The sequence below is a fragment of the Cyprinus carpio genome, chromosome B18 (assembly GCF_018340385.1).
Source record: "Cyprinus carpio isolate SPL01 chromosome B18, ASM1834038v1, whole genome shotgun sequence".
In the NCBI taxonomy this organism is placed as follows: domain Eukaryota; kingdom Metazoa; phylum Chordata; class Actinopteri; order Cypriniformes; family Cyprinidae; genus Cyprinus; species Cyprinus carpio.
The window spans coordinates 14,004,499-14,019,565 of record NC_056614.1 but is presented as its reverse complement, the minus strand read 5'-3'; the positions used below and the strand labels follow the sequence as shown (position 1 = coordinate 14,019,565).

General features: G+C 37.6%; 1 protein-coding gene across 2 annotated transcripts in view; it reads left to right on the top strand.

The window, feature by feature from the left end:
• pik3c2a (phosphatidylinositol-4-phosphate 3-kinase, catalytic subunit type 2 alpha) overlaps positions 1–15,067 on the top strand; it is a 34,546-nt gene that overhangs the window by 10,446 nt on the left and 9,033 nt on the right. For both annotated transcript variants that reach the window (XM_042743940.1, XM_042743941.1), the window contains exons 3-16: positions 310–410; positions 834–994; positions 4,784–4,904; positions 6,692–6,803; positions 6,913–6,992; positions 7,117–7,180; positions 7,288–7,434; positions 7,878–7,917; positions 7,996–8,215; positions 10,064–10,186; positions 10,311–10,478; positions 11,021–11,129; positions 13,010–13,152; positions 14,715–14,903. In XM_042743940.1, the coding sequence (XP_042599874.1) occupies positions 310–410; positions 834–994; positions 4,784–4,904; positions 6,692–6,803; positions 6,913–6,992; positions 7,117–7,180; positions 7,288–7,434; positions 7,878–7,917; positions 7,996–8,215; positions 10,064–10,186; positions 10,311–10,478; positions 11,021–11,129; positions 13,010–13,152; positions 14,715–14,903 (1,778 nt within the window). The remainder of the gene's footprint in view (positions 1–309; positions 411–833; positions 995–4,783; positions 4,905–6,691; positions 6,804–6,912; positions 6,993–7,116; positions 7,181–7,287; positions 7,435–7,877; positions 7,918–7,995; positions 8,216–10,063; positions 10,187–10,310; positions 10,479–11,020; positions 11,130–13,009; positions 13,153–14,714; positions 14,904–15,067) is intronic.

Here is a 15,067-nt window from a genome sequence, read left to right as displayed (position 1 = left end):
CCTGAAGGAAGTCTCTCTTTTTTTTTTTTTTTTTTGGCATTCCAGACATTCTTCACATTTTCAGTATCCTCTCATGAAAAAGAAAGACGGTCTCATTCCACATTTGAACTGGGATGTTAATGTTATCAATCATGTCTATTTGGTACCCCTGTTTCTAATACAGACTGTACATAATATATTGTTTACAACATATATTTAAGATGTGATTTCCTATGTGTAGGACACCATTAATGAAACTGAATGTATAGGATAACAGGTCAAATGTCTGCTCATCAGTATAACCATGGCTCCGTGTCTGTCTTTTTACAGGTCAATAAAGGAAGTACAAATGTACTCTCAAAGTACTCCATCTTAGAGGAAAAGGAAGTCCAAAATCTAGAAGTTGTAGCATTCTGTGAAGACATTTCAAAGTGAGTTATGAGGTTTTATTTTTATATATATATATTTTTTTTGACTGTTGAAAGGGATACCTCAGGAAAAAAAGCACTACTACAGCTGTGTTGTTAATCTGATATCAGAGGGTCCCAGGATACCTGAATCAGCACGGTAATGTTGGATTCTATAGGCGAAGGACTAATTTGGCAAATGCCGTAAAACCTCATATGTGTACCTCAGACAAGGGTTGCTGACAAGTGAAATGCAGGAAGTCTACAGCTGTGTGTATCCCATGTAACAGTGGGAGCCAATACCTTGTTTCCTACTTATATCAAACACAGAGAGTAACCATTTATATGAATATTAACAAAGGACTTAAGACTGAACCTTGCGGTACACCACAGTTACCTTTGTTAGGTCTTCATTATAAACAAAGTGTTGTCCTTGTATTTTTGCAGACTGAGGTCAAAGTTCCCTCATGATGACCTGGCTACCAATCCTGGCTATGTTCTCAGCCCTGTGATCACCCAGAGAGATGCAGGAGGGGACAATGGGGGCAGTGTGAAAGTATCCATTGAGATCTCTGATTCTCAACAGCCTGTAACTTTCACTTGTGATGGTAAGCAGTTTTTTGTCACACTGAATTTAGTAATTATAAAAAGCTTTTGACAGTGCAAATGTTTTACATGAAAATTGTTATGCTAACAGTTAAGGCAGTTACAGGAACAATTCACCTAAAAATGTAAATTTTGCAGAAGATAGTCAGTCATACAGGTTTGAAACGTCGTAAAGGGTGAGTAAATTATTAACATTTTTATTTTTGGGTGAAGTATCCCTTATAAATATCGAACAATGTCACATCTGATGAATCATGTACTCACTATTTGTCAATAGTAAGCTTCTCTGAATGTCTGCTATAAAGGAAGGTGACAAATGAAGAAATCATGACACAACACCAGAGAGCATTTCTTGGCCACTGCGACACATTCTCTTTTTACATAACTGTTATGGTGCATCTGCTGAACAGATTCTTCGACCAGGATTCCTGTGTTTTTTATTTTTCAGCTTGCATGTCACTTGCCAAGGTTTTTTTTACTGGGTAACCTGTCTGTGATCCAGCACGAAAAAGGCCTTTTCATTGAGCTGTAGTGGCCTTGGCTCAGTTCCCTGTGAAGCGGCTGTGTTCTGAAGACTGCTGGGCCTCGTTTTTTGTGCCGAGTCTCTGGCCACCTCACTCCTGGCAGGAAATCAAGACTGGCCTTTTGTGTTGAAGAATTTTTCTGTGTTGTTACTGCTTAAGCCCCATAGCTCTTTTTGTCCTGGATAAATCCAGCATAGACTGTGGTCTTAGGAAGGAAAAAGGGGGCACAGTGTCTATCAGGCCCCGAAGTTGCTTCACAGACAGCTACAGTAATATATTTGAGGGGTGGCTCTGCTATAACTGGCTAGATGGTTGTTCTAGCTTTTTCTCACGTTCACACAGTTCTTGCTTGTTTTTTTCTCTTAAACTTACCCTGTTTGTTGTGTTTAGATGAAGAGATTTTAGATCCTACTAAAATTTCAGGTTTGTGACAACATTCCTACATTCCATGAACAGTGGTCAACAAAGTAATGCTTTTACTGTTACTTAACTTTCCTAATCCATGCAGGGAATCACCTTACAGCTATGGACGCACCATCTCTTTGACTGTCTTAATCTTCAAAGAGGAAAAAGAGATTTTTGAGGTTTTCCTTAGTTTGTTTAAGTGGAGGAAAATGCTTAGCTGTGTGTAAGGTTAGTAAAGTTAGCAATTCCAGACATACTTGGCATGAAAGACAAGGCAAATTAAGCTGAGGAGGCGACTAGGGTTTGAATGTGTGGAATATGAAGGCTTTTCCAGGATGAACATCTATTTGACAAAGTTTAGTCTTATTTACAAATGCAACAGTTGCTTCAGGGTTGTGCATATATAGTCTCATGTTATTCTCCAGTCTTTCTGCGTCTTAGCTTTTTTCCATGGGTCTAAAGTCATGGCCAAAAGTTTTGGCAGTGACATAAATTTTGTGTTTTGCAAAGTTTGCTGCTTCAGTATTTGATGATTATTTTTCCACATGTGTCTATGGTATACTGAAAAACAATGATAAGCATATCATAAGTTTTAAAGGCTTTTATTGGAAAAAAAATATAATGAGTTAATATTTAGAGTGTTGACCCTAGTTCTTCATAACCTCTGCAGTTCGCTCTGGCATGATGGATATTAGCTTCTGGGCCAAATCCTGACTGATGGCGATCCATTCTTGCCTTATTAGTTCTCGGAGTTGATCACAATTTGTGGACTTCTGCTTGTCCACTCACCTTTTGAGGACTGACCACAGGTTCTCAATGGGATTGAGATCCAGGGAGTTGTCTGGCCACGGATCCAAAATTTTACTGTAATGATCTTTATCTCTGTTGCTTTGTGACACGGTGCTCCATCATGCTGGAAAATGCACGGATCATCACCAAATTGCTCATGGATCGTTGGAAGAAGTCGTTCTTGCAGGGCATTTTGATCCCATTATTTATTCATGGCAGTGTTTTGGGGCAGAATTATGAGAGAGCCCACTCCCTTGGTTGAATAGCAACCCCACACATGGATGGTCTCGGGAAGCTTCACTGTTGGCACGTCACAGAACTCATGGTAGCGTTAACCTTTTCTTCTCCAAACAATCGATTTTCCAGATGTCCCAAACAGTCTGAAGGGAGCTTCATCAGAGAAAATAACTTTGCACCAGTCTTCTGCTGTCCAATCCTTGTACTTCCTGCAGAATTTCAGTCTGTCCTTGAAGTTTTTCTTGGAGAGAAGTGGTTTCTTTGCTGCCCTTCTTGACACCAGGCCATTGTCCAAAACTCTTGGCCTCACTGTGCGTGCAGATGCTCTCACACCAACCTGCTGCCATCCCTGAGCAAGCTCTGCACTGCTGGTGACACGACTCCGTAGCAGACTCCTCAGGAGGAGACGGTCCTGGCACTTGCTGGACACTCTGGGAGTGCAGTCGAACCTCTCTCCTTGAAGTTCTTGATAATCTGGTAAATGGTTCTTTTAGGTGCAATATTCTTTTTAGCAATTTCCTTGCATGTGAGGCCATTTTGATGCAAAGCGATGATGGCTGCACGTGTTTCTTTGGAAGTAACCATTGCTAACAAGAACACAATGATTGGGAGCGCTACTTCCCTTCTCTTATAGCAATAAGCCTGCTTTTACAATCTAAATAGTATGATATTGATTTCACCTGACTAGTACTCATTCACACTTTCACATGTGCAGCTGATATGATTAGTTAATGTTAGCTGGTCATTTTGTGTCAGGATCAAAAAAACAAAACAAAAAAAACAGTGAAATTTCATTTCAAGTTCATTTTTTGTCCAATGAAAATGTTAGCAATTATTTAAAATGCATCTGATCACTCTACACAATAATCTAGAAACAATGTGAATGAACACCACAACAGCTTAAGCAGCAAACTTTGCAAAACACAGAATTTTTGTCACTGCCAAAACTTTTGGCCATGACTAGAATTCCTGCCATTTTAGGCCAACCACAAACTCCTGACATTCCAGCACCATGTGTGTTGCTGTAGTACCATGAAAAGAGAATGGCAGAAGAGGAATTTTACTGGCATCCCACAACCCTTCAAAGCAACCCCAAATTCACCACAAATTAGGCATGACCATCAGACCTTTAGGCTTGAAAAACACGGCAGATATGAAGAGTCCAGGCCAGGCACAGCTGACTGACTGTAATCCAGCCCTAGGCTTGGAACTTATAGAGAGGATCCTTCCAAGGAGGGGTGTGGGACCTGTTATTGCTGCAACCTTGGGGGACCATGAACAATATGTTGGGTATCATATTTTTGCTTAGATCTAGTGAAACCTATTTCTTGTTACAGTTTTCCATCTAAATGAACCAAAAGAGGTTCACAGTAGTTCATATTGTAGGTCCTCTTCCAAATGACACTCTCATCCCTTGCTTTCCTCAAAGTCAACACTACCACATGAAATGTTTGGTAATAGTCCGTTTTAAAGCCAGCATCAGTCCAAGCTTGGCAAAATGGTGTGTCGTACTGGCTGCATCATTTTATATTTTTGTGCAACATCAAGCAGACAACACCTTCAGGATGGTCCTCAATTCATTTAAATGGACAATTTACCCAAAAATGAAAATTCTTTCAGCATTTACTCACCCCCATGTCATTCCAAACCTTGACTTCTCTTTTTTCATACAATAAGAGTCATTGGAATCCAAAGCAATATTGGACACCACTGTCTTGCATTGTATGGACAAAAATGCATTTCTTTTATTATCTTGTTTAGTTTTTCATTAGCTTCATTCTTTTCTCAGTCCATGGATGACTTTTTCCTTTATGTTTTCTGTGTTTCTTTGCCCAGTGAGTTCTCCAGTGGACCTGCTCATAATGCAGGCTTTGTGTTGGGTCCATGATGACCTGAACCAGGTGGACCTCAGCAGCTACGTTCTCAAGGTCTGTGGACAAGAGGAGGTTCTACAGAAGTGAGTCCTTCGTTAACCATCTCCCTTTCCCTTTTGCAGGCATTCTGTCGTATTGCATAAACAAGTCCCCTGCCAACATTCCTTGAAAACTGGCTTATTTTGCTTTAATTGTGCTAGGGAAATGTTTCCTTTTTACCCACACCATTGGAAGAGCAGAACCAACAGTTCTAGGGGAGGGTTTGCCTGCCCTAATAAGGAACAGTGGGAATGGGCAAAAACAAATAATCTCAAGCTCTGTAATGCAAGGCAGCCTCCCTTAGTTACCATGTTATTTATGTGTTCAATGCAGAGTTTTGAAAGCCTTTAGTTAGTTTCCTCTTAGTCTCGCGTAGCCAGACCTTCAGACTGAAGGTCTGGAATTCATGGCAGCATTCATTGGCCAAAGCCTGCCCATGAGTCCGTTTGACTGACATGTCAAACAACCAATCACAGTTCGTTTCATTCAGCGTCACGTTTCGGGGTGCGGAAATGTCGCCACAATAACAGACCAGTGTGTAAAACTCTGGTTTAAAACATATTTTAAAGATTCTATGCCGCAAACTATTTCACATACATTTGAAACTCCAGCGTTTAGTTGATCCTGATAAGCGCTCGTTGTCACAGTTGTAAACACGGAGGCCGCCTTCTTTCGTGAGGGGGTTTGGCGTCACAGTATCTTTGTTTCTAGGCGGAACGTTAAAGAGCGCGACAACCACATCTCGCGGAAATCCTGTAGAATTCAACCAATCCAATGACGACTTCGACACTCCTGAAGTGTTTCCACTTTTGTATCCCATATGCATCAGACGTTTAGCCAACGGTCCGTGGGCGTGACGTCTGAGGCTGAGACTAGTTTCCCCTTATGTTAAGATAAAGTTACTCACTGTCTGCTTCAGTGTTGGCTGTCTGGTCCTCAGTTGACCTTGGCAAGTTGATACAAGTAATTATTAAAAACGTTCCTGCTCTGGCCTTCCAAAGCACAGTCATCCAGGACACATCTCTTTCCCTGGAATGTTCTTAGAGTGCATTCTCAAAAAAATAAAATTTTTGTAATTTATTTTTGCTTTTCATAAAGTAGGTTTGGGGTTGCTAAGAAATGTTTAATGTTTTTGAAAGATGTCTCTTATATCTCTCACCAAGGCTTCATTTATTCATCACATGTACTGTACAATAAAAACAGTAAAATTGTGAAATATTATTACAACTTGAAAAAACTGATTTACATAATAAAATATATATAATCATGTGTTGGTAAAGCTGTACATTCAACAACCAATAACCCATCCTAATACTCAAGTAACATTTCTTATTATTATCAGTGTTGAAATGAGTTATACTGCTTAATTTTTTTTTGTAAAAACTATTATATATGTGTATGTATGTATGTATGTATATATTTATTATATATATATATATATATATATATATTATATATATATATATATGTATGTATATATATATATATATATATATATTATATATTATTATTATGATTTTTATTTTTATTTATTCTTCGATTAATAGAAAGTTGAAAAAGAGCAATATTTGTTTGAAATACAATTTTTTGTATAATTATAAATGTCTTTACTGCCACTTTTGAATAATTTAATGCATTCTTGCTAAATAAAAAGTAACAATTTATTTAAAACAAATCTTAATAACCCCAAACTTTAAAATGTTAGTTATTATTATAGTAATTATTATATAAAGTTATATGTAAACATTATTTAGTTATTCATTGATTGATTCATTTATTGTTGCTTTTGGCTCTGGCCCATGTCTGAAGCATCTTTAACATTATCTTCCAGTAAACACAGTCTGGGCAGTCATGAGTATGTGCAGAACTGCAGGAAGTGGGAAACGGAGATCAAACTACAGCTCCTTTTTCTTAGCACAATGAGAAGAGATCTGGCCCGAACGGTAAGACTCTTACAAAGGCTGGAATAAACAAATAGAACTAGTTGTTCACTGCATTACTATCTTCAGAGGATATGTTTAATGCATAAATGTATGTTTTGTATGCTAACAGGCAGAAGATGACATTTCCCCTATTGTCTTGGAGAAATACCTTGGCCTAGTGGAGAGGCCGTTTAAAGAGTCAGTCACAAGGTAGGAATGTTCTCCATCTTATCTCCTGCCCCTACTAAAGGCTAAGAAAGCCATGGGTGGCCCTTGAATCCCTGATTGTGCTTGTTGATTTTTCTCATTCCTTTGCATGTTTTTTCTTCTCTAGAGAGGGTCTTGCTGAATACCTTGAAGGATATCATAAGCAGGTCAATCTCTGCCTTCAGAATGAGGTAACTTGTTATTTCTCAAACACAGCTGTACTATACTATATAAAAAGAAATAAAGAAGTGTTTGAAATGATGTCAGTGGTTCTCACTTTAAATCTCTCTCTCATTAGAGCACCCAGTATAAAACAGTGGACAATGTGGTTCAGTCTGTTAAAAATCTGTGCTGCGCTCTGGATGAAGTTGAGACACCAGCCATCAGTGATGCCATCAAGAAGCTCAAACGCTCTGTCAACCTTCCTAGAACACGTTCTCCAGAGGTAAGTATTTATGCACTGTAATAAAGTTGTAGCTGATACTTATAAGCCAGTAAGAATTTTAATGTTATGACAAATAACAGATAAATGATGATAAATGTTTGATATTACAGTTCTGATCTAAACTAAATTAAAATCAGTTACTTGAAATGGTAAAAGTGAGTTTAGGCATCACAGCGTTATAATATATGGTATAAAAATGGATGTTCATTTTGAGATCCACTAAATATTACATCTAAACTTGTTTAATTTGATTCAAGTGGTTGCAATCTGTTTATGTTAGCTTTATTTAAATAAACTAATTTTGTTGAAAGTTAGTCGACTAAATTTATTTAAATGTAGCTAACATAAATTGATTGCAACCACTTACCTTAAAAAAAAATTGTAAATTCAGTGAATAATTTTTTTTTCAGTGTACATACAAAGAGCACTGCTTTGTTTTGCAGGCTGGTGCCACGAGTTCAGCTTCTACACGTTCAGCTAATGGTAAGCTCAGCTCCTAAAGTCATCTCAGTGGCTGTTTCTTGTTCACCTATGCTGTACTCTGCTGCTTGTGATCCCCAGGTTATGCTAGCCCAGTGGAGGAGAGTTTAACCGGACTCACAGATGCTGTGTATGAGCTCGCCAAGCTCTACCTGAGGTCTTTCTGTCCAACTACTCCTGGCTGCACGATGGAAGAGTTCATGGAGGACAGGAGGGACAGCAAAGAAGCCTCGGGCACCACTGAGCACCTGCAGTTCACTCTGTTTGCCGTTCATGGCATTCCTGCTACCTGGGTCAGCAGGTGAGCACCGTGTCCCTTTTAGTGCTTGTGACATGAGTGTTTCTAAGCTTTAGCTTAATACTTTCATAATAAAGAAACGGACTAAAAAAATCCATTTACCCTTCCTGTTTTGGCCTATCGGGCCCCGCAGTCTAAACAAGCACTAAACACTGTTTAATTCAGTTCAGACTGATAATGACTCACAGACAAACTCACAGCCAAGGTAAACTTCTCCACTACTTTCAAAGCACTGCCTTAGTCCATATTCATTACACTGTTATTTCATCCTAGATAATTTGAGTAATTTAGGGTCTGTGTTCTCTTGGAGCAATCAGCCTCAATAAATTAAATCTGGACCATTTTACATTTAACCCAACTTGGAGAGCTTAGAATTACATTATTTCGATTCACTACACACAAAAATTACTGTATTCAACATGCTTTTGAAACTTTTAAGGCCACCTATGAAACCTGTTGCAAGAAATGAGTGCTGTGTCCTCTGATAATGAATATTTGGAGGGTCAGGATGTTGCTGATGATCTCTGATTACAAGGGCTGTGCATTACAGCTAAATGTTTAATTCTTTTGACATTCAGTTAGGGATGCACGATAAATATTGGCACGATATTAATGCACATCTTATCAGTAAAGCCGCTTCTGTAATCAGCTGTAAATCTCTACATGTGTGTGCTTTCACATGGAGCAGCATTTACTACACAGAGCCGTTGTTCACTGTCAAGCTGCGCAAAACCACAATCATATTTTGCGCATGTTTTGCGCAGCTTGTCAGTGAACTACAGCTCTGTGTAGTAAATGCTGCTCCATGTGAAAGCACGCACGTGTAGAGATTTACAGCTGATTACAGAAGCGGCTTTACTGACGAGATGCGCATTAAATATTGTGCCGATATTTAGCGTTCATCCCTATATTCAGTTTATATTTTGAAGCGTATATATTTGTTCTTAAATGGCCTAAAATTGTGATTTATTTAGTTATTTATTTATTTCACAAAAATGAATCAAAATGCACAACTCCAATAGCATTGTTTTCATACTCATTAATCATTAGACAAGGATTCAAGTCAACTGACACAGTATTTATGAAACTTAATAACGAGTGTGTATATTCTGTTCAGAAGTTTGGGGTCAGTTTACTTTTATTAGCAAGGATGCATTAAATTGACAAAGTGATGGTGAAGACATTTATAATGTTATAAAAGATTTTGATTTCAAATAAATGCTGCTCTTTTGAACTTCCTATTCATCAAATAATCCTGAAATGTATCATGTATCACAGTTTCCCCAAAATATTAAGCAGCATATGTTTTCAATATTGATGATGATAAAAAATATTTCTAAAGCACAAAATAAGCCTGAATGATTTCTGAAGAATCTTGTGACACTGAAGAATGCTGAAAATTCATCTTTGCCACCACAGGAAATGAAAGCATATTAAAATAGATTATTTTTTTATTGTTATAATATTGCACAATATTACTGCTTCTTACTGCATTTTTGATCAAATAAATGCAGTCCTAGGCATAAAAGATTTCTTCCAAAACATGAGAAATTTTACGAACCCCAAACTTTTGAATAGCAGTGTGTGAAAACAAAAGCACATACTTTTACACAAATATTATTTGAAACCTCTCAAACAAATATTTGAATGAATATATACAAACAATTTTTGTGTAAATTGTGCATAAAACTAAATGTAAAAAAATGTTTTAAGTTAGTTTTCAAACTGTGTGGTAGTCTCGATTAACTTATATCATATTCAGTCAAATTATGCTTTTGGCAATAGATAAGTACAGGCCAATGTTTTCTTCCCTTTCCGTGCCATAGAGTAATTTGTCCTTCCTGTTTTTAGTTTTGAAAAATACTACCTGATGTGTGCCCTGACCCACAACAACAGGAATCTCTTCAAGCCTGTCCAGTCCAAAAAAGTGGGAACATACAAGAGTTTTTTCTACCACATCAAATGGGATGAATTGTAAGTGTTAATGCCCCTTAAAACACACTGGCACGCTACTTCCTGCAATTTCTAGAATTAGAAGGAAATCAGCGGGATTGCTGCCAGTTTCTGCTGTTGGTGACGACTGCCTCTGTTTCTTTAGGATAAATTTCCCTATTTCAGTGGCGCTTTTACCACTAGAGGCCATGCTGAGTCTTTCTCTCTACGGGGTTCTTAACCAGAATGCTAACAACTCGCCAGATTCCAACAAGCAACGGAAGGGTCCAGAGCTTTTGGGAAAAGTGTCCATGCCTCTGTTTGATTTCAGAAGGCAAGTCATAAAATAATACCTCAAATAAAATAGATTTAACTTGGAGAGTGTATTGAAAAGTTGTAGAATTTTCAGGACTGCTTCATATTTGTTTAGGTGCGGATACAATTTTCTTTTGTATTTTTTTTTTTTTGAAAAAGTAAAAAGTAATAATTTTATTTATTAATTAGATAATGAATTGGTTATTCAGTGCTCATAATGCCAAAATAGATCCATAAACAGCTTAATTGTTGATGACTGAAAAGTATGTAATCACTTCATTGTCTCTATGTAAAATCTTGAAGAACAAAGAAAACACATTAGGTAACAATGGTTATGATAAAATTACAGATTTACTGCCGTTTTGATTGTTTCACTCTCAAAGTGAGCGAAACTATTTATAATAACAAGTTTGACATTTTTTTACAATTATGGCAATTTCTATATGACAGTACAACATGACCACTGTATATTGGGATGCCTGTGCTAAATTAATACATTTGAGTTAATAAGTAATATACATAATACATAATATATATTACTTCTTGCATTTTGTATTTCAGGGTGCTGTCAAGAGGTAGCAAGCTGCTAAGTTTGTGGACATCTCCTCAAGTCCTTCAGCCAGGAGCTGCAGGCAAGGGGAAGAATCCTTCAGAACGGATCATACTGCAGGTTCTTTTATTTGTGCTTTTTTCCATCTAGAGTCAGTTGCTCTTCATTGACATTGATTGATTTTTGGTCACATTACCGCTAAAATATCTTCAGTCTGACCGACCTTATGACTGTTTACAACCACTGGACTGACTGAAGATTCCCCCCCTCCCCCTCCCGAAGTTACTGTGTCATCAGACAGAATTGCAGTAATGTTAGCAGAATTATGACCTTATTTGAGTATATAATGTTCTCAATAATAATAATAAATATAGGTCGAGCTACAGCTGACCACTAGCCTTCTAGCGAGTTTACTTGCCCGGCTGGACAAACATCCCGATTAAAACTTAACTGACAAAAAAAAAACCCAGCGAGGTGTCAAAACGTAAGAATGATACTTCTGATTTGAATAAATTCAATGTAAACAGTGATTGATAATGGATAGTGTATTTCTGGTATCAAGGTCACGCTGCCTGTCTCTTTGTGAGAGTTTTCAAATCAAATTAAAGCTGCAAGCAGCGACTAAAGGGCCCTCGCCCACGGGCTCACCACCACCCAAAGGCTTTAGGAAATCAGCGAACAGTGGGCAATATGCATTTAAAGTGGAAAATATAGGAGGAATATGTGAAAGTCATTTATATGTGCCAAAGTTCCTGCTGCCAGCTGGTGGCGCTATAACTATAACTAAATATTGGCATGTAGATGTCTTCAGGCCAGGACTCTTATCAAACGTAAAGTTTGGTGCAGATCGAACATGGTATGTTTGAGTTAGTGTAAAGCATGACATATCCTGTTGCAAACAGATGGCGCTATGAATATATCTGAATACTGAACTTTAGATGTGTTAAGGCCAGGACTCTTATAAAACGTGTGAAGTTTGGGGCAGATTGGGCATTGTATGCATGAGTTACATCAACTTCCTGTTTCATGGCATTAATAGCACTAACACTTAGTAAGTGTTGCTAGCATGTTTGACCATATTTCTAGAATGTTTAGCACACAATGTTTAGCAAACATATTTTACTGTGTTGCTAATAGTGCAAACTCTATTTTTATGTTTTCTCAAGCAAAGCAAATTTTAAAAGTCCACTGAAAACATATCTTCTTACATTTTTGGTTATAGACTGCGTATGCATGTTGAAGATATAGCCTACGTTTTTGTCAACATGCCCAATTGGTAAATTAAAAAAATAATAATATTTATAAAAATGTGGGCTATATAAAATTTTAATAATAAAAAACTTCAGGAAAAGATAACCACGAATCCTCTGAACATTTTGAACATTTACATGTTATTTGTTTTGCTTATGCTTGTGTCGCTTACAGTTAAGGTCCTTCTCTGATTTTGTTGTTGTTTGCCATGTTGCAACGTTACTTGGCAAATATTTTAAATATATTATTATTTTTGCATGGTCTGTTTTTGGAGTAGTGTCACCTGGGAGGGAGTTTTCATAATAATAATAAAAAAAAAAAAAAAAAAAAAACACCTTTAGCAGATGCAGAGACATACAGATCTCCCTCTAAATATTACGTATCATAACGTAACTTTGTGTAAATGTTATTTGGCATTTTTTACGTAGAAAACCAGCTATATTTTTCTAGCATTCTAATAACAATGGATAAACCTGAAATGATAGAAGAAGGATTGGAGATGAATTTCATTTACAAATAATGTACAAAATGTGCATACTTTTAAATTGACACCTGCCATGCATTTCTTATTTTTCATCTGTGAGCCCTCTTTGAGTGCATCCTAAAAGCTAAGGGAAGGGCGGGGGGTTCTTAATTTTATCACTCAGCATTCCCCGGTTAAAAAAAGTCACCGCTCACCACTGCCTCTTACATGTCAAAAGATCAAGGGAATTTGACCTCTTTAAATATCATTGTCTGACCATGAACAGGTTGATTTTCCCAGTCCAGCGGTGGATGTGCTTTATGCTGGTCCTCAAGAGAACGGCTGCCCAGACCCTCAGTCTCTAGATCCACTTGATCCAGGAGATCGAAGTGAGATAGAAAAGCTGTGTGCACAAGCATCTACTTTTGGGTAAGTTTGCATCACAAGACCTCATGGCATAATGTAGATTTGCATTTCATGAAGGAAACACCAGTGCTTGCTAAAGAGTAGTGGTATGGTTTTAGGTAGGATTAGTTTGTATGCTTTGATTCTGGCTTTTGTTAAATCCCTAATCAGAATGTTTGATACAGTTACAGTGCCACATGCTTCCTGTCTTGTTTGAGCATCAGACACTTCATAATAAGCCTGAGTAGCATAAGAACTGAACATGATTTCAGATATGGAGGATAAAAGAGCCTTTGAGCGCATTATATAATTAAATCAGTTCTGCCTAGTTACTCCAATTATATGGATCCCCTTCAGCTTGCTTATCTTATTTAAGGGTTTTAATTGAATTGAGAATGAAGTGATTTTGAGCTCCTAAGAGTATAAAAACCTCTATTAAAAAGTCATGGACATCATGAAGCCAATTCACAACACGCTGAATACTAAGATTATGTTCACACAGCAGCAGAATACAGTAGTCAGTCCTGTTAACCACAACAAATACATTACCAAACAAATACACAAAATCTATTCTTTTTTTTTTTTTTTAAATTCTAGTTTTTTTATGTTAACTACATTTTAGAGGTTTTCTTGTAAAGATACAAAAGCGATTCTCTGCAATAAAAACAAACTTCAGAATAAATCTCTATTGATAAGGAGAAATTGCAGCTGAGAAGAAGACACTTGTCAGGCCTTGTTTTCTTGCTCTGCTGAAAATGCAGATGTGAAACAGAAAGCTCAGTCAGCTTTAAAACAGCCACACAACACTCAGCCTCAGATGGTGGGCAACTTTCCATGCTCATTTTGTGAGCATGTCTCTGAATGCCCACCAAGTGCTAACAGCTGCCGGGCTCCCAGCTTGACTGCCCATTCGCAGACACATTTAAGAGGTGTGACTTGTTTCCTGTGCCTCTTATCGCTGGATCAGAACTAAATCTTACTTTATGGCTCATGGATTAACGGGTTAGAGTGTCTGCCTCTAGGGTTAGTTTGAAGCCCACAGGAAGTACCATAATTTCTAGTATACAAATTGCATTTTTTTCTCATCTGAAACATGCTGCAACTATTATTTGAAAGCAACTTGTATGTCGAGCATGCAAAACATGCACAAATCAGACACATTGAGAGAGGTACTTGAGTCAAGTTTATTTGTGCAGCGCATTTCCCGCATGCCGTCTTTCATTTAAACAAATTAGTTGAGGCTTTGCGTTTATAATGAATGTCTAGAATGAATGGCATTATAATTTGTTTTATGCTTAGATTTTTCTGCACTCTTTTCCTGTTCTGTTCTGAATGCTGTTAAATTTTAAGGTTTTTTTGTGGAATGAGGGGAAGTAACATTTAAATTGTTTTAGTGTTTGTAAACGTTTTGTTTTATTGACCTGTATTTTACATTATTTCTGAATGTAAAATGTGACTTTTTAAAAATGTGAAAGGTTTTTTTTCCCCTCAACAATGCAATTTTGACTCAGTCAGACTTCTAGTTAGGTACAGGAAATTATGATACTTTGTCTACTTTGACATTACCCAGCATTCTTTTCCACCAGGCTGTCACGAGCAGACAAGCAGCTGCTCTGGGACCAGCGGTACTATTGTCGGGACTATCAACACAGCCTGCCCAAAATCTTGGCTAGTGCACCCAGTTGGGATTGGGGCAGTATGGGTGAGATCCACTCACTTCTGCACCACTGGCCCCCTCTGTCGCCTGTTTCAGCCCTGGAGCTCCTTGATTCAAAGTATGTATCTGTTCCGCTCCCTCTCTGTTTTATGGCCCACTATCTCCTTTCCTTCTCAGATTTTACCATATGACCTTTTTAATGTGTCACTTCGGTCGTATGATTTTTCATGTATTGCTTTTAGAATTTAGGTCATTTTTGAACACTTTATTGGTCTCATGACT